General features: G+C 39.7%; 1 protein-coding gene across 1 annotated transcript in view; it reads right to left on the minus strand.

The window, feature by feature from the left end:
• The window catches only part of dpf1 (double PHD fingers 1), a 99,918-nt gene that overhangs the window by 42,925 nt on the left and 36,402 nt on the right, over positions 1-20,591 (minus strand). Inside the window, exons 4-6 of the mRNA XM_060942170.1 lie at positions 15,895-16,002; positions 15,546-15,673; positions 5,767-5,856 (exon numbers count right to left, since the gene is read on the minus strand). Coding sequence (XP_060798153.1) covers positions 5,767-5,856; positions 15,546-15,673; positions 15,895-16,002 — 326 coding nt within the window. The remainder of the gene's footprint in view (positions 1-5,766; positions 5,857-15,545; positions 15,674-15,894; positions 16,003-20,591) is intronic.

A 20,591-nucleotide genomic window follows, 5' to 3' on the forward strand; every position in this document is an offset into this window, starting at 1 on the left:
CAGACGACGTCTCTTTCAGGGAAGACTTTGCATTTTCCAACATGACAATGCCAAACCACATACTGCATCAATTACAGCATCATGGCTGCGTAGAAGAAGGGTCCGGGTACTGAACTGGCCAGCCTGCAGTCCAGATCTTTCACCCATAGAAAACATTTGGCGCATCATAAAATGGAAGATACAACAAAAAAGACCTAAGACAGTTGAGCAACTAGAATCCTACATTAGACAAGAATGGGTTAACATTCCTATCCCTAAACTTGAGCAACTTGTCTCCTCAGTCCCCAGACGTTTACAGACTGTTGTAAAGAGAAAAGGGGATGTCTCACAGTGGTAAACATGGCCTTGTCCCAACTTTTTTGAGATGTGTTGTTGTCATGAAATTTAAAATCACCTAATTTTTCCCTTTAAATGATACATTTTCTCAGTTTAAACATTTCATATGTCATCTATGTTCTATTCTGCATAAAATATGGAATTTTGAAACTTCCACATCATTGCATTCCATTTTTATTTACAATTTGTACTTTGTCCCAACTTTTTTGGAATCGGGGTTGTACAACAAAATGTCAGACGATTCAAGAAAAACATGCTGAAAGTTCTATCTAAGAAAACAGTCGCACACATGGGTCAGTTCCGTGTCTAGAAAAAGTACGAGGAGCCAAGGATGGTCCAGCTGGTTACAACTTACTGGTCCTCATACGCTATATAGGTACTATAATAACACTCATGAAACATTATGTCAACAATGATTATTTTTATACTATGTTTATAATAAGTCCATAAGAAATTTAGTAATTAGCAATACAACTATTCTTACATAATAGAGTTAAAATTTTGAGGACGAGATTCCAAGTAACTTTGTCACAAAATGACTTTTAAAACAACTCAAAACTAGACACGGGAATATCATTTGGTATTCAGACTCAAATCTGCAGGACTAGAACTTAGAAAATAGAAAAAAAATCACGGCGAAAGAGAAACCAAATCAAAAGCAAAGAGTGAAAGTGATTATAATGCCATTACCATGGGAACAGTCTTTTATGAATGTGTAAGTGGGCGCTCAGCGCTCCGACTCCGGTGTGACTAAGGTGATAAGTTTTATGTTTCTTCTAATTGAGGTAATTTAAAAACTATAATATTATTTGGCAGTGAGCACATAGGAAAGTGTAAAGTATAAAGTTCCTGTTAAAATGTTTATCATGCTTGTATGATAAAAACTCACAAAGATATTTGTCTAAATACATGACCTACTCATTCTAAACCTGCTGAGCTTCACCGGAGAAGCTCTCGACCCCAGAGGGTTAAAATACGATGGAAAAAACCTGTAGTAATCTATTTTGTTTTAAATGTTAGTAGTAAACCTACCCAGCTGATAACAGCGTCGCGTGGTGTCATGCCAGAATGCACTCCTACTCGCTGATGAGAGGCGACTTGTCCTTCATCGAGAGCGTCCGCGATCAGCCAATCACAGGCCGTGTTACGACGTAATGTATTCACTCAGTGTAATATTTGGAAGGAAATTTGAAGTAGATTAGACCCAGAGCTTTACAATTTTTTCATGGGCCATCTGGTTTGATGCTTTTGAAACACAGACAGACAAATGCGAAAATTACCGGTCAGTGTCCGCCAGTCCGGCCTTATTTCCCACACATTTCCCAACATAGGAACTTTGTGCATCGACATAATAAAAAACCTAAGCTAGGACCAACTATTAAATATAAATTTATACCATAAACTATTCAGCTCAATCCCATATAATGATTTATTTTGTTTATTTTTTAAAAACCTTATTAATTAAATATAAAACTGCACGCACATCTCGGTATCTGCAATACTAATTTTTTTTTTTTCAATTGGGGGGAGGGGTGCATGCCAGGTACGCCCCCCTTAAATCCGCACCAGGTAGAGAAAAACAAAATGGCGGAGCGTGTTGCTGAACCAACCGAGGACGAAATAAAAACTCGACTTGAAAACACGTCCCCTACAAAAGCAACAAAATATGGAATAAAAGTATTTGATGGTAAGAATGTACACTACCCTTCAAAAGTTTGGGGTCACTTTGAAATGTCCTTATTTTTGAAAGAAAAGCACTGTTCTTTTCAATGAAGATCACTTTAAACTAATCAGAAATCCACTCTGTACATTGCTAATGTGGTAAATGACTATTCTAGCTGCAAATATCTTGTTTTTGGTGCAATATCTCCATAGGTGTATAGAGGCCCATTTCCAGCAACTCTCACTCCAGTGTTCTAATGGTACAATGTGTTTGCTCATTGCCTCAGAAGGCTAATGGATGATTAGAAAACCCTTGTACAATCATGTTAGCACAGCTGAAAACAGTTGAGCTCTTTAGAGAAGCTATAAAACTGACCTTCCTTTGAGCAGATTGAGTTTCTGGAGCATCACATTTGTGGGGTCGATTAAATGCTCAAAATGGCCAGAAAAATGTCTTGACTATATTTTCTATTCATTTTACAACTTATGGTGGTAAATAAAAGTGTGACTTTTCATGGAAAACACAAAATTGTCTGGGTGACCCCAAACTTTTGAACGGTAGTGTATCTTCTTTAATTCTTCAAGAATTATTATTATCGCATTTTTCACAAATTGCTCCTGTCATTTCGCCGGTTTGTTTACATTCTAAGTGGAAATGATTTTGTCAGACGTTTTGTATAAAGTTTTTATTTATCGAACTTGTTAAAAATAAAAATGCTCTGTTTCTCAAAATCCAGTGAATGTGGATAGAATAAAAGTTATTCCACTCAATCTCGTCGTACACGGCTTATTTCACGGCGCGCCTCGTCAGTGATCAGCTCATGTACGACTCGATTTCGTGGAATAACTGTTCGTCACACTTTAAGTACACTACAAATATATGACTGATATCCTGATATACTAATACACAACACATACAGTGCCCTCCATAATTATTGGCACCCCTTTTAAAGGTTGGATTTTTCTCATTTTTCAGTGTGGGATGAAACAACTTCATCAAAACGTGGATTTTTTCTAACCTTTACACAATGGATGCCAATAATTATGGAGGGAACTGTATACAGTACTTCAGTGCTGCTTGTACTGCAACTAAAATGCACTATGTTATAATTCAGTGTCACAAAATGTACCTGAATACGTTCAATAAACTCAAATAAAAATATATATTTACTTTTATACACAATAAAATAGAAAAAACCCACACACACAGTGTTCAGATCAGATGTCCGATGCCCAAATTTTCCCAAACTGAGTTGTACATCGACGAGAATTTCAACACAGGAATTCCTCAAGAAATCTACTGAGTCACCAGTTGTGATGTTTTCTGTTCTAAACTGGAACGATACATGTGAAGTCAAGCATTGGGAATACACTACTTTTTGATATACTCTTGGCTTTGCTGGACTGATTCACATTTTTGAAACATTAACGTGCTTTTTATTTCTATTACTTATTTTGAGTTGCATTGCAACTAAAATGTACAATACCTCCTTGATGTAATAAATCAGTCTTTATGTTGTTTTAATAATACCCTGAAAGTGAGACGGACTTTCGATTTCATAAAATCGGTGAAATTTAGTTCTCTCTGAAATTTGGTCACTGTGAAATATGTTTATTTCTGTAATATCTAAAAAAAATAATAATCAGGCCATTATGTGGCTGGGAAGTTATTTAATTTGAGGGGCTTGGAGCAAATAATGTGCATGAAATCGCTCGCGTCACGCAGTCAAGCAGACTGTCCGTGTGTGTGTGCGCGTGTGCGCAGGTTTACCTTTGAGCGTGCACTGACAGTTCCATCATTCTGTCGCTAAACGAACAGCTGATCACACCGAGGTGCTCGCTGAGTGCCGATATTTATTAGTTTGGTCCTGCGTTTCCTTTCCTTCATATATAACATAACGTCTTTTCTTCTCACTTTCCGTTACTGTAGTCGATCTTTCACGTTTCATTCGCACACTCACGTCCTCCATTTTTCTCTCCTGTTTCAAATTTGTATCCCATAATACCTTGCGCCAACAGGGAAAGGCCACCACGTCATGCATGACGTAGTATCTTGTATTGCGTCATGGTGAAGCAGGAAAAAATGGTGGAGAATTTAGGGTCACATGGCTCTAAATTCATTAAATGTTCTATTTTTAAAAAAAAACTAATAAAATTGGAAGTCTGTGATTCGAATTATGTAGTTTTCAGTCTACTAAACAAAAATACAGAAAAGTATATTTTAAGCAAATTTCCAGAAAGAACATCAAATACAGTATGTTTTAGATCCTTGAAGTAAATTGTTGATGTTCTTCGTGTAAAGCACACATTCGTGTGACAGACTGGGAAAACTCTTCACAGGGTTTAAAGAGAGAGAGAGAGAGAGAAAGAGAGAGATTTTATTTTATTATTATGATTTAACTCTGAAAACTACTGTCTTTCCTCATATGTAAGATTTTGGATGTGTCTTAACCAGAAATCAAGAAGTATTTTAAACAGGCTGAAAAAGTGAAAAACGAGAAAGCAGCAGGTTATTAAAAACGGATTAAGCTTGTTTCCATTTGCAAAGGCGAAATTATCAAAGTATGACATTCACTGCGGAAGGAAATCTCATTTCACGAGCAAGGGTTTATACAATATTTACAGGAAGCCTCGGCGCAATTCCAAAGCAATTACATATTTCCATTTGGTTCTGTTGAAATGTATTTCTATAGTTTCTTTATGTTCAGGTGTGAAAATATGTTGGAGTTAAAAATCCTCATTTTACGGCCACAAATCAGTCACAGCGACATGTGATGGGTTTCTCAGACATCTTCACGTACACGTATGAACATACAGAACAGACCGAACTAGATTTGGAAGATTGTGATATGATAAAAGCGTTTGATAAAACGAAAGGAAAGCCACTCGCTTCCCTTGTGGATGTTTCAGAGACGCGATTACTCTGACACTCCGTATGATTGGATCTACAGCAGTGTGATGCCGACACACCAAACTGAACTTTAATCAAATTAACTGGAAGTAAATTGAATAGAACTGCTCTACTGGATGTGCATACACTTTGTTCAACATGGGGAGAAGCAAAATGTCTCCATAACGTCTTGCCTTCCACACACAAGATGAACGAAGCACTAAGATGAAACACCCTCCACCCTTAATAATTAACGCTGTAGGGTTTGTAACACCTGAGAGCAGGGAGCACATCCCAATTAACAGTGGCGAGGGTGTGAGATTCTCACACAAACTGCTGACGCTTTCAGAGCTCCTCCAGCCACAGCTGCACCACAGCCCTCTTTGTTCTCTAAGCAAGCTTCTGGCTCACAGAGACACATTCTGAATTTATACACAAGTGTGTGTGTGTGTGTGTGTGTGTGTGTGTGTGTGTGTGTGTGTGTGTGTGTGTGTGTGTGTGCGCGCGCGCGCGTGTGTGCGCGCGCGCGCGTGTGTGTGTATGGACCGCAAGCTGCAGATGAACATGATAATCAACCCACTGGGGTTGAGTAACATCAACAAAAAGTATTCCAACAGCCGGGACAAAACATGCAACGGCGCCTGGTTTACTTTTTATGTCGCTCCTTCCATGATCACAGCACACGAGGGAACAGATCAATGAACTTCGTATCATCTGACAAGAGCTTGATGGATGACTGTCTGAGTGAGACAAGTGTGTGACTCACATTTGCAAAAAGCGCAAGCATGTTGACGACAAGCATAGTGCTGAGGTGTTGTTTGTTTGTTTGTTTGTTTGTTTGTTTGTTTGTTTGTTTGTTTGTTTGTTGTGAGACATACCCGTCCTTTGGTGCGGTTCTTGCGCTTAGGCACGTCCTCCTCCATTTCTTCCATGTCCAGCTCATGAGGAAAGTCTCCCACCAGCAGTTTCTGCAAACACACATCCCCCCCGTACCCCATAATAACACAGTAATCATTCCCTCTTGAGTTGTATTTACTGTATTCACATGATGATAAATATCTAAAAGGTCATATCTGGAGACGTGAACCAGCATATACAGTGCTGAGCGTAAATGAGTACACCCCCTTTGAAAAGTAACATTTTAAATAATATCTCAATGAACACAAACAATTTCCAAAATGTTGACAAGACAAAGTTTAATATAACATCTGTTTAACTTATAACGGGAAAGTAAGGTTAATAATATAACTTAGATTACACATTTTTCAGTTTTACTCAAATTAGGGTGGTGCAAAAATGAGTACACCCCACAACAAAAACTACTACATCTAGTACTTTGTATGGCCTCCATGATTTTTAATGACAGCACCAAGTCTTCTAGGCATGGAATGAACAAGTTGGCGACATTTTGCAACATCAGTCTTTTTCCATTCTTCAACAATGACCTCTTTTAGTGACTGGATGCTGGATGGAGAGCGATGCTCAACTTGTCTCTTCAGAATTCCCCGTAGGTGTTCGATTGGGTTCAGATCAGGAGACATACTTGGCCACTGAATCACTTTCACCCTGTTCTTCTTCAGAAATCCAACAGTGGCCTTAGATGTGTGTTTAGGATCATTGTCATGTTGGAAAAGTCCACGACGAACAAGGGCACGGAGTGATGGTAGCATCTTCTCTTTCAGTATAGAGCGATACGTCTGTGAATTCATGATGCCAGCAATGAAATGCAGCTCCCCGACACCAGCAGCACTCATGCAGCCCCACATAAGGACACTGCCACCACCATGTTTCACGGTAGGCACCAGGCATTTTTCTTTGTATTCCTCACCTTTGCGACGCCATACAGTTTTGAAGCCATCAGTTCCAAAAACATTTATCTTGGTCTCATCACTCCAGAGTATAAAGTCCCAGTAGTCTTCATCTTTGTCAACATGGGCCCTGGCAAACTCTAGGCAGGCTTTTTTGTGCCTGGGCTTTAGGAGAGGCTTCTTTCATGGACGGCATCCATGTATGCCATTCCTCTGCAGTGTACGCCGTATTGTGTCACGGGAAATAGTCACCCCAGTTTGGCTTTCTACTTCTTTAGATAACTGCAGTGAACTTGCATGCCAATTTTCTTCAACCCTTCTCATCAGAAGACGCTCCTGTTGAGGTGTTAACTTCCATGGACGACCTGGACGTCTCTGTGAGATGGTTGCAGTTCCAGCTTTCTTACATTTTTGTACCACTTTTGCTACAGTATTCTGACTGATAAGTAAAGCTTTGCTGATCTTCTTGTAGCCTTCACCTTTATGGTGTAAAGAAATTATTTTCTTTGGGGAATTCTGAAGAGACAAGTTGAGCATCACTCTCCATCCAGCATCCAGTCACTAAAAGAGGTCATTGTTGAAGAATGGAAAAAGATTGATGTCGCAAAATGTCGCCAACTTGTTCATTCCATGCCTAGAAGACTTGGTGCTGTCATTAAAAATCATGGAGGCCATACAAAGTACTAGATGTAGTAGGTTTTTTTGTGGGGTGTACTCATTTTTGCACCACCCTAATTTGAGTAAAACTGAAAAATGTGTAATCTAAGTTATATTATTAACCTTACTTTCATGTTATAAGTTAAAAAGATGTTATATTAAACTTTGTCTTGTCAACATTTTGGAAATTGTTTGTGTTCATTGAGATATTGTTTAAAATGTTACTTTTCAAAGGGGGTGCACTCATTTACACTGAGCATTGTACAGTGCCTTCCGAAAGTATCTGAACAGCAAGGTCAGTTGTTTTGTTTTAGCTTTACACTGAAGACATTTGGGTTCAAGACCAAAGACAAATGAGATATGTCAGAATTTCAGCTTTCATCTCCTGATATTTACATCTAAATGTGTGAAACAACTTGGAACATGGCACCTTTGTATAATACGATCAGAAATATTGGAACATGTGACTGACAGGTGTTTCTTGTTGCCCAGGTGTGACCTGTTAGATTGACTGTTTACATAATTAATAGCTCTGAACGTCTGCTCTTCTTCCGAGCCCTGGGTTTAACCTGTAAAGACTGCATGTGTTGTTAAAAAGGATAAACCAATATTAAGACCAGTGAGCTGTCAATGGGACACAATCAAGCCATCTTGAAGCTGAGAAAAAAAATTGGGAAAATCTTAACCTTCAATCTTGACCTTAACCCAACTGAGCATCATTTCACCTCCTGAAGAAGAGACTGAAGGGAGAAACCCACCAAAACAAACAACTACTGAAAGAAGCTGTGCTGTAACTCTGATGTATGAGGATCACGTGGTCCAAAATGGGCCTCATTACCCAATGAGATCAGATGTTTTTTCTGAAGATTTTTTTTTCAAGATATTTAAATGAAAAATTGGCAGGCACATAGATGGTTGTATACTGAATACAAAGTTTGAAAAATAAGTCAAGACCAAGCATGCAAATTAGTATGTAATTAGTATTAATTATGTTAATTAGGTAAAAACCGTTAAATCGGTACATTCTCTTCTTCAAAGTTTCACCAAATGGCTTTATTTGTGCAATATAAAGCTGATCTTAACTCTCATTTATACATCACAAAGAAAGAGAAATCAGTGTTAATTATAAAATATGCTGAAATAAGCACTGAATGGTAGATGTGAGACATTTTCTAACAAAATTTAAAAAAAGTAATTAAAGATTATTTTCTAATCCCCTCTTTGTGCTCTGTAGGCCTTTGTATTTCTAAGTCGGGCCTACTAGTGTTTATATAAAAGAATATAAATGATTATTTTGATTAATATTCGCAGCTTTCAAGGTGAACCTCGAAAAAGCTGTCTGATCCACATCCAATAAACAATTCACATTAACTGAACTGAAATTGACACTCGCGTTTCTGACTTCAGGTTTTTTTAAATCTCCTTCCGACCACTAAGATCTCAATATTTTTCATCAAAACAACTCCAGTTATATTATAGTTATTTATTTACAGGAATCAGTTTGATTTGAAAAAAATAAGTAGGTAAAGCTCTGAAAACTCGCTTCAAAGTCTCCCATGAATCATAACATCAAAACTAGCAGACGGAAAATTTTGCTGAATCCTTTATCAGAAACAGTGAGAACGAGAGAACATCCCTACAAAAGTTATCTGATTGATATTCACGAGTAATCCGGTCAGAAACCGATCAGAAGAGAGAGAGACTGACCGCTTTCCCGTGACTCAAAAAGCACCGGCAGTTTCCCGAGCAGAGTTTTTACTCTGTTGTACCCACTTCAACCTGCCGTTACTCCCAAAGTACTGAACAGATCTTAACCAGATACATTTCTTTGGGAAGCAGAAATACTGTAAGCTTTTTAATGACAGAAAATATTCAAGAGGGAAGCAGTGACAGATTTGGAAATGTAGATGAGTGTCTGCATGGGCAATTTTCACACCACGGCCAGTGAGCGTCTGATCTGCCTACTGTAACAGTTTGGTGATGTCAGTATGTCACTGGCTTGATGAGTTATTGGAAGGAAGGGATATGGAACCAAATATTAAGTAGTGTGTACTTTAAGACCATCATGTGTTCCAATACTTTTGCTCACCTAAGGATTGGGTGGTCTGCCACTAAGTGTGCCATGTTCTAAGTTGTTTAACACATTGAGATGCAAATATCAGGAAATGAAACTGAAGTGATGTGAATTGGAATCTAATCAGTTGAATGAAAATGCAAAGTCCAGAAATTAAAAGTAACTAAAAATAAATTTAAAACTCCAGCTTTAATTAAAAGGCAAAATATTTCATACATTCAGGTAATGTGCATAATTATTTTAATTTTATTTATTCATTTTTTGAATAAATAAATCTTTATTAAGGGAGTCTGTGATATATTTTTTAACAGTTAAAGAGATCCCCGAATATAAAAAGTTTTAGTGATGAAATATTACTGCATTTCTTGACCAAAATTAATATTTGGTCATGTTACTGCTGCCTCACAGCGCCAGGGTCCCTGACTCAAACCTGTCTGTGTGAAGTTTCACATGTTCTTCCTGTAGCTCTCTGTGTGGGTTTCCTCTGAGATCACTGGTTTCCTCCCACCTCCCAAACACATGCTAGTAGCAGGATTAGCTAATCTAAATAAATAAAAGTGGTTCCTGGGATTGACTGTGGTTCCCTGATCATGACAAAAAAAATTTACTGAAGATGAATGAACAAATAAATGAATGAATGAATGAATGAATGAATGAATGAATGAAGTACAGTGGATATAAAAAGTCTACACACCCCGTTAAAATGATCAGTTTTTCTGATGTAAAAAATGAGACCGCGATAAATAATTTCAAAACTTTTCCCACCTATAACCTGTACAATTCAATTGAAAAACAAACAAATCTGTTAGAGGGAAAAGCATAAAAAAAAAAAAAATGTACAATAAGCTGGTTGCATAAGTGTTCACACCCTTAAACTAATACTTTCTTGAAGCAGCTTTTGATTTAATTCCAGCGTTCAGTCTTTTTGGGTCGGAGTCTATCAGTCTGCCGCATCTAGACTTGGCAATATTTGCCCACTCTTCCTTGCAAAAGCGCTCCGTATCTGTCAGATTGCGAGGGTGTCTCTTGTGCACAGCCCTCTTCAGGTCACCCCACAGATTTTCAGTTGGATTTAGGTCTGGGCTCTGGCTGGGCCGTTCCAAAACTTTTTTGGGGTCATTGTCGTGCTGAAAGATTAAATTCCTCTTCATCTTCAGCTTTCTAGCAGACACCTGAAGGTTTTGGGGCCAAAATTGACTGGTGTTTAGAACTGTTCATAATTCCCTCCACCTTGACTAAAGCCCCTGTTCCAGCTGAAGAAAAACAACCCCAAAACATGATGCTGCCACCACCATGCTTCACCGTGGGTATGGGGTTCCTTTGGTGATGCGCAGTGTTGTTTTTGCACCAAACAGACCTTTTGGAATTGTGGCCACAAAGTTCAACCTTGGTTTCATCAGACCAGAACACATTTTCCCACATGCTTTTGGGAGAGTTGATGTATTTTTAGCCGGGCCTGGATGTTTTTCTTTGACCCTACCTCATAGTCCAGACATATGGAGAATACGGGAGATTGTTGTCACATGTAGTACACAACCAGTACTTACCAGAAATTCCTGCAGCTCCTTCAGTGTTGCTGTAGGCCTCTCGGCAGCCTCCCTGACCAGTTTTCGTCTTGTCTTTTCATCAGTTTTGGAGGGACGTCCAGTTCTCAATAACATCACTGTTGTCCCATATTTTCTCCACTTCTTGATGCCTGTCTCCACTGTGCTCCATGGTATATCTAATGCCGTGGAAATGTTTTGTACCCTTCTCCTGACTGATATCTTTCAACAATGAGATCCCTTTGACGCTTTGTAAGCTCTCTGTGAACCCTGGCTTTTGCTGGAGGATGCAATGGAGTTTGAGCTTTATTTGGGGTTAATCAATCATTTTAACTGATGGCAGGTGTGAACCCAAAAAGACTGAATACTGGAATTAAACCAAAAGGTGCTTCAACAAAGTATCAGTTTAAGGGTGTAAACGCTTCTGCAACCATGTTTGGGGGGGGGGTGGGGTTGTTATGTTTTTCCCCCGAACAGATTTGTTTGTTTTTCAATTGAATTGTACAGGTCACAGGTCACATTAAAGGTGGGAAAAGTTTTGAAATTATTTATTGTAGTCTCATTTTTTTACATCAGAAAAACATATTTTAATGGGGTGTGTATACTTTTTATATCCACTGTATTTTGACTGATTAGTCTACTGGAGAATGATGAATCAATCACATTCAATCATTCTGATCATTTCAAATATTTGCGATGAGGCAGTTATGTCATAATTATGACACGTCTGGTCTAACTTGCATGAAGTAAGAAGTGGAATGCGAGTTAAATGAAATTAAATAGCTCAGCCTTTATTAAAGTGAAGGCAGCAGGAGCAGGAGCCCCGAGAGAAACGTAAAGCCTGCAGGGGAAAAGAAGCTCAGAAGAGTTCCCTTCCTGCAGAGAGACAAGATGTAGGATCATAGGTCTTCTCCCTGATCAGCCTGAGGTCTGCAGAGTGCCTCTTAATTGAGGTGCAAATTGGCTAATTGTCGACCCATGGGATAGATGTCATGTCTGGTGTGTGTGTGTGTGTGCACGCTTGCGCGTGTGTGTACATAGTTATGTGTGTGAGGAACAAGACAAGGCTGCACCGAGAGCGATGACATGCTCACATACACACTATGTACATGAAATGTGTGCCCACTTGCAGTCTCTCCAAGCTGTCAGTGCAATTCTTGTTCATGCAAAGCACACAAGCACACACACACACACACACACACACACACACGTTGACAGCTGAGCTGATGAACTGTGGTAATGTCCGAGAGAGATATAGGCGCTATATAGCTCCATTAGAAGCAGCAGATGGTTGAGAGACAGATTTCTGATTATTGTAATCGATTCATTCCTCCATATAAAAGCTACATACTGTGTACTGAAATGATCTGAGGCATAAATGTAGAGTCGTGGAATCCTTTTGCACATTAATATTGCAATTTAATTTTATATAATATAATAAAATAATTTAATCTGGATGAGTTGTGTGAATGTACACCAAAGTTTAAATCCCAGAAAGACACTGTAAGCAGTCAAGCAGAGACTGCCCAATTCCGGAAGAGGTTCGTGTGCTTACAGAAGCTGACAAAGATCCGATCCAGAGTGATGCTGAAATTTGTTTCAGGTCTTATTTAAAACATGAGCACAATGAAGAGAAGGAACAAAATGCAATGTAACATAGATTTGGAAGTGTTTGGAAATTTGACTGGTGAAAAATGATGGGAAATGTTTTTGGCTACGCTGTCAGAAACAGGGGTAGAATCAGAGTCCATTTCTGTCCCCCAAGGTACAATCAACATTAATGTACCCCCTAGGGCTCATTTTTGGACCTCAAGGGCTAAAAAGGTACATATACAGTTGTGATCAGAAGTTTACATACAGTGACATGAATGTCATCTTGGATATGAATGTCATGGCAATATTTGGGCATTCAGTAATTTCTTTGAACTGTTCTTTTTCTGGGGCAGAATAAATGTACAGCATACAGCTTTAATAAAAAAAAATACACTAGAAGTTGGTGCACAAGTTTTAATTTTCTTTGGGTTTTCTGAAATCAACACAGGGTCAAAAATTTACATATGCTCACTTAGATTATTAATTCAGAGGTGCTGAAACTTCCAAAATGTCTCTTATCTTACCAAGGCCGAGGTCTCTTAACTTCCTGTTAGTGATCATGATTGACTACAGCTGGTAGCTTCTCTGTGCCTTCATAAAAAGGGGTTGTTTACAGCACTCATTGGATTGACCAACACACAGTAAAATGGGAAAGTCCAAACAGCTCAGTGCAGATCTGAGAAAAAGGATCGCAGATATACACAACTCCAGAATGTCTCTTGGAGCCATTTCTAAACAACTGCAAATTCCAAGATCAGTTCAAACAATTGTATCGAAGTTATTGTGATGTGTAGTCACTTTGCCAAGCCACTTTGCTTCAAGAAAACCCAAACTGTCACCCTCAACTGAAAGGACATTGGTTTGGTTGGTCAGGAACAACCTGGGAACCACTGTGGCACAGCCCTGCCATGAAATGGAAGCTGATGGATCACTGTCTACAATTCAGATCACCATGGACTAAGAGGCTGCTGTGCAAGAAATAACCCCCTGCTCCAAAATTGACACCTTCAAGCTTAACTAAAGTTTGAAGCTGACCACACAGACAAAGAAAAAGCCTTCTGGAGGAAAGCTGTATGGTCAGATGAGACAAAGATTGAGTAGTTTGGCCACAATGGTCACCATGTACAGAGCGACACTGTACCAGCTGCTGGTGGTGGTAGGATCATCATGCTCTGGGCCTGTTTTGCTGCCAGTGGAACTGGTTCATTGCACAAAGTGGATGGAATAATGAAGGAGGAGGACTACCTCAGAATTCTTCAGCATAATCCACCAGAAACTTGCACATGACTTGGGAGTTCCAACAGGATAATGAACCCAAACATGCATCAGAGCTGGTTGTGGAGGATAAAGCAGGCTAACATTATGCTTAAAACAAGTCCTGACTTCAACCCTATTGAAAATATATGGACCGTGCTTATAAGTCGAGTCCATGCCAAGAAAAAAAAAATTTAATTGAACTCTACCAATTCTACCATGAAGAGTCATGAAATATCCAACCAGAATTCTGCCAGAAGCTTGTTCATGGTAAACGAAAATGTTTGGTCAAGGTGAATCATGCAAAGAGACATTTTACACAAATATTAGGTGTGCTGTATGTATATTTTTGACCCTGTATGCATAATTTTGACCCTGCGTTGATTTCAGAAAACCCAAAGAAAATTAAAACTTGTGCACCAAATTTGAGTGTTTTTTTTATTAAAGATGTATGCTGTACAATCATTCTGCCACAGAAAAAGAACAGTTCAAAGAAATTACTGAAAGCCCAAATACTGCTATGGCATTCATACCCAAGATGACATTCATGTCACTGTATGTAAACTTCTGACCACAACTGTATGTTCCCTAGAAGTATATAAAGGGTACAGATATGTACCTGAGAGGGTCCTGCCCCAGTGACAAGCCGTTGTATCCCTAAAAGTACAATAATGGACTTTATTTCCTGAAAGTGCATGAATGCCAAGAATGTGTCATAATTATTGGGAAAAACTCAGATGATTTAAAAAAAAAAATTCAACTGTCAGAATCAACTTCCACCACATACACTGTACGAAGGTTTTATTTCCGTAACATCCTGTGTAATGGGACTTTCATGGCAAGAGTACAGTAAAAGTGTGCACCCTGTTCAAATGTATTTTAATGGCTGCATGTTTGAATGATGCCATGTTTAATCTGGCGAAGGTGCCAATCATGTCCCAGGTCTGGAGTGTGAGAGAGAGATAAGCACATGGGGTTGTAGCCCGAGTTTCTGATTTAAGTCCAAAGGTTACATCAATATTTATGTGAAAAGTTACTCATATTCAGTCAGTCATCCATGTGTACATGCTTCAGATGATTTTTCTGGCTGCACCATTCAGATTATCAGATTATCCAAATCACCTGCCTGCAGTTCACACCTCTACTCTGGGACAGAAAATGCATTCTTGCGTTTAAACACAATATGATGTCACATTAAATATTATAAAAATAAGATGATACAGTCTGGGTTTTGGTTTAATTTAACAGTATGGCTTCTATCTTCATTATCCAACAGCTTATATATATATATATATATATATATATATATATATATATATATATATATATATATATATATATATAAAGAAGCACTTGAGCCAGCATGTCCTATTATTTTGTGTTTATATTTTTTATAAAATATAATCACACAGATTATTGAAGCTGTGAGACACTAAATAGAGGTTATGAAATCATTATGTGTGTGTGTGTGTGTGTGTGTGTGTGTAAGATCAATTTTTAATCCTGCTTTTAATTTACTATTTTGGTTTGTCGAATTAAAACTTAGACTCCGTTCATTCTATGCGTCTGACAGTTTGAATGATAAGCTGACCTAGCACTCAAGTGAATTTTTTTCTGATTTGAGATCCTGCCTCCTCGAATGTCCTCCAAAAACACATTTTGTTGGTTTATCTGTAGAACTTCACCTGCACTGAAGTCCACAGATAAAAGTGATCAGTGTTGCTCACCTGGCACTCGCTCATGGCCTCCTCCTCCTTCGTCTCCACTTTCTTATCTAAAGGCTCTCCACTGAGAAGAGACTCAAGGACCGGACCCTCAGGAACACCTCCCTCCTTCTTCAGGGCAGACTCGTAGTCTGATCACACACACACACACACACACACACACACACACACACACACCAATAATCCCACAGTTGCTTTCAGCACATGCAAACAGTTTTTCAGGGATCTGTCTATCACAGTAGATCCCTGCATCTCTTTATTAATGAGTACTTTTTGACAAATTCACTGCTGCCCCTAAACCTACGGATGACCCCACATTCACTTCATCAACCAGACAGCACCTGTCTCTTACCGATCTTAAACTCGATGGGTCCCAGACGTGGGTCGTCCAGGATGTTTAACCGTTTTTTCTTACGCCAGCAGCGAGCTGGGTAAGTGTACAGCTGCCCCGGAGACACACCTGCAACCCAGAAGCAAAACCAAAACTGTGACACAGAAACTGTGTTGCTTTACAAATCAGGATTCTTCAGACATATCGCTTCAGTTCTTTTACAACCCCGATTCCAAAAAAGTTGGGGCAAAGTACAAATTGTAAATAAAAACGGAATGCAATAATTTACAAGTCTCAAAAACTGATATTGTATTCACAATAGAACATAGACAACATATCAAATGTCGAAAGTGAGACATTTTGAAATTTCATGCCAAATATTGGCTCATTTGAAATTTCATGACAGCAACACATCTCAAAAAAGTTGGCACAGGGGCAATAAGAGGCTGGAAAAGTTAAAGGTACAAAAAAGGAACAGCTGGAGGACCAAATTGCAACTCATTAGGTCAATTGGCAATAGGTCATTAACATGACTGGGTATAAAAAGAGCATCTTGGAGTGGCAGCGGCTCTCAGAAGTAAAGATGGGAAGAGGATCACCAATCCCCCTAATTCTGCGCCGACAAATAGTGGAGCAATATCAGAAAGGAGTTCAACAGTGTAAATTTGCAAAGAGTTTGAACATATCATCTACCGTGCATAATATTATCAAAAGATTCAGAGACTCTGGAAGAATCTCTGTGCATAAGGGTCAAGGCCGGAAAACCATACTGGGTGCCCGTGATCTTCGGGCCCTTAGATGGCACTGCATCACATACAGGCATGCTTCTGTATTGGAAATCGCAAAATGGGCTCAGGAATATTTCCAGAGAACATTATCTGTGAACACAATTCACCGTGCCATCCGCCGTTGCCAGCTAAAACTCTATAGTTCAAAGAAGCCGTATCTAAACATGATCCAGAAGCGCAGACGTCTTCTCTGGGCCAAGGCTCATTTAAAATGGACTGTGGAAAAGTGGAAAACTGTTCTGTGGTCAGACGAATCAAAATTTGAAGTTCTTTATGGAAATCAGGGACGCCGTGTCATTCGGACTAAAGAGGAGAAGGACGACCCAAGTTGTTATCAGCGCTCAGTTCAGAAGCCTGCATCTCTGACGGTATGGGGTTGCATTAGTGCGTGTGGCATGGGCAGCTTACACATCTGGAAAGACACCATCAATGCTGAAAGGTATATCCAGGTTCTAGAGCAACATATGCTCCCATCCAGACGACGTCTCTTTCAGGGAAGACCTCACATTTTCCAACATGACAATGCCAAACCACATACTGCATCAATTACAGCATCATGGCTGCGTAGAAGAAGGGTCCGGGTACTGAACTGGCCAGCCTGCAGTCCAGATCTTTCACCCATAGAAAACATTTGGCGCATCATAAAACGGAAGATACGACAAAAAAGACCTAAGACAGTTGAGCAACTAGAATCCTACATTAGACAAGAATGGGTTAACATTCCTATCCCTAAACTTGAGCATCTTGTCTCCTCAGTCCCCAGACGTTTACAGACTGTTGTAAAGAGAAAAGGGGATGTCTCACAGTGGTAAACATGGCCTTGTCCCAACTTTTTTGAGATGTGTCGTTGTCATGAAATTTAAAATCACCTAATTTTTCTCTTTAAATGATACATTTTCTCAGTTTAAACATTTGATATGTCATCTATATTCTATTCTGAATAAAATATGGAATTTTGAAACTTCCACATCATTGCATTCTGTTTTTATTTACAATTTGTACTTTGTCCCAACTTTTTTGGAATCGGGGTTGTATTCTTTATAGGGCACAGAATCAAAAAAGCTCTATGGAAAAACATATTTAACTTCATTCATGTGGTCATTTTCAGCGAAGTGCCTAATCTTGGGTCAGGGTCACCCTGGATGGGAGCGGGCATGTTACAGGGCACCATACACACACACACACACCAAGGGGCAATCTCATGGTCACCCAGCCACCGATGTACATGTTTTTGCAAGGTGGGAGGAAACCAAAGAACTCAGAGGAAACCTACGCAGACAGTAATACAAGTGGAATGAATATACTTGAAAATATATAATCCATAAAGTACAAATAAGCGCAAAATTATTCTAAGATGATGCCAGTACGGTGCAGCTTGATAGGTTTTAAAGGAAGCTTTAAAATTACTGTGTCCATAAAAAAGCCCTCTAGATGATGTCAAACTGCCAGCAAAAGCTATCAATTAATCCCCGGAACGCCTCCTATTTGAAAAGCAGCAATCAGATTTTGACACTTTGAGAAGAAATTTCTACAGAATGACATTCTCTGATGGAAGGCAGTGGTGGAAATCATACAAAAACACACTGACTCGAGTGAATGCACTGCTACTGGAGTAATAATTCGTTTCAGTCAGTGTAAGAGCACTGCTCAAGCAATTTTTTTTTCTGCTGAGAAGCTACTAGAGTTATTATTTTTCCAATTGCTTTTCAAAAGGTCTTCCTTTGACACGACTAATCCTTTCATCAGAAAGCATTTTGTGATTAATTCTGTTCACTGTGTGAGCGACACTGGAGTGAAAATCTTTGTCATTATGAACTGTACATACTGTAAAAAGAAAAGTAACATTAGCTAGCAGTTTAACTTAACCACATGCTGTTGAGGACTCAGTCGCTTGCTAGGTGCTGTGTGTTAACTAGCTAGCTAGTTAATGTTAATTGATACAGTACATAGTGAGCTATCTAGCAAAGAAATCCCTTGCACACTATCCTGAGCAATACACAGATCTCTTTAACACAATCACAACCAAACATCGCAGTGGCATAAGTTGAATACAGAGCGTTCATACTGTTCAACATCCCAAGATCTGGAGAGCGCGTCTAGCTCACTCGGCTTTCTTGCAGGTTGTATGTTTATATATACAGTTGTGGTCAGAAGTTTACATACAGTGACATGAATGTCATGGCAATATTTGGGCTTTCAACTATTTCTCTGAACTGTTCTTTTTCTGTGGCAGAATGATTGTACAGCGTATATCTTTAATTTAAAAAAAACCACTAGAATTCCATGCACAAGTTTTAATTTTCTTTGAGTTTTCTGAAATCAACACAGGGTCAAAATTATGCATCTCATCTCGTTATCTCTAGCCGCTTTATCCTGTTCTACAGGGTCGCAGGCAAGCTGGAGCCTATCCCAGCTGACTACGGGCGAAAGGCGGGGTACACCCTGGACAAGTCGCCAGGTCATCACAGGGCTGACACATAGACACAGACAACCATTCACACTCACATTCACACCTATGGTCAATTTAGAGTCACCAGTTAACCTAACCTGCATGTCTTTGGACTGTGGGGGAAACCGGAGCACCCGGAGGAAACCCACGCGGACACGGGGAGAACATGCAAACTCCGCACAGAAAGGCCCTCGCCGGCCACGGGGCTCGAACCCAGACCTTCTTGCTGTGAGGCAACAGCGCTAACCACTACACCACCGTGCCGCCCCAAAATTATACATACCGGGTCAAAAATTTACATACAGCACACCTAATATTTGGGTAAAATGTCTCTTCGCAAGATTCACCTTGACCAAACATTTTTGTTTCCCATCAACAAGCTTCTGGCAGAATGCTGGTTGGATATTTCGCAACTCTTCATGGTAGACTTGGTAGAGTTCAGTTTAATTTGTTTTTTTTTTTCTTGGCATGCACTCGACTTATCAGCACGGTCCATGTATTTTCAATCGGGTTGAAGTCAGGACTTGTTTTAAGCTTAATGTTAGCCTGCGTTATCTGTTTGGGTTCATTGTCCTGTTGTAACTCCCAAGTCGTGTGCAAGTTTCTGATGGTTTATGCTACCAGTACCAGTTTATGAACCAGTTCCACTGGCAGCAAAACAGCCCCAGAGCATGATGATCCTACCACCACCAGCAGCTGGTACAGTGTCCCTCTGTACATGGTGGTCATTGTGGCCAAACAACTCAATCTTTGTCTCATCTGACCATACAGCTTTCCTCCAGAAGGCTTTTTCTTTGTCCGTCTGGTCAGCTTCAAACTTTAGTTAAGCTTGAAGGTGTCAATTTTGGAGCAGGGAGTTAGTTCTTGGATAGCAGCCTCTTAGTCCATGGTGATCTGAACTGTAGACAGTGATCCATCAGCTTCTAGTTCATGGCAGTGCTGTGCCATGGTGGTTCCCAGGTTGTTCCTGACCATCCAAACCAATGTCCTTTCAGTTGAGGGTGACAGTTTGGGTTAGAGCCCTGCACTCCCACGGGAGTCCCGCAGGACTCGCGGGACCCGCCGCAAAGCAGTGCGGCACGGGACAAATTTTGAAAGCTCATTGCGGGCGTGGGCGGGAGCAGGAGTGCACATATGCGGGTGGGAGCAGGAGTGCACATATGCGGGCGGGAGCGGTGATGAGCTGCAGTCCCGCTAACTAAAAACGTGTTTAAAATAAAATGTATAAATTATTAATTTATGTCTATCATATATAATTTGTACTGGATATTTTATTTGGCATTAATAAAAACATTTTAAGATGCCTAAATTTGCAGAGAGAGTCAGATTGCCAGATTGAGTGAGGAATGGCATCTTAAATTTGCCATTGATCACCCTAACGGGCAATCCTTTGATCACTCTAATGACTCGCCGTTCACACCCAGCCTCCAGTGACCCACACTAACATGATGCCTCAATGACACCTTAGATGAGCTGGTCAT

This window comes from Neoarius graeffei, chromosome 16 (genome assembly GCF_027579695.1).
Source record: "Neoarius graeffei isolate fNeoGra1 chromosome 16, fNeoGra1.pri, whole genome shotgun sequence".
Lineage (NCBI taxonomy): Eukaryota > Metazoa > Chordata > Actinopteri > Siluriformes > Ariidae > Neoarius > Neoarius graeffei.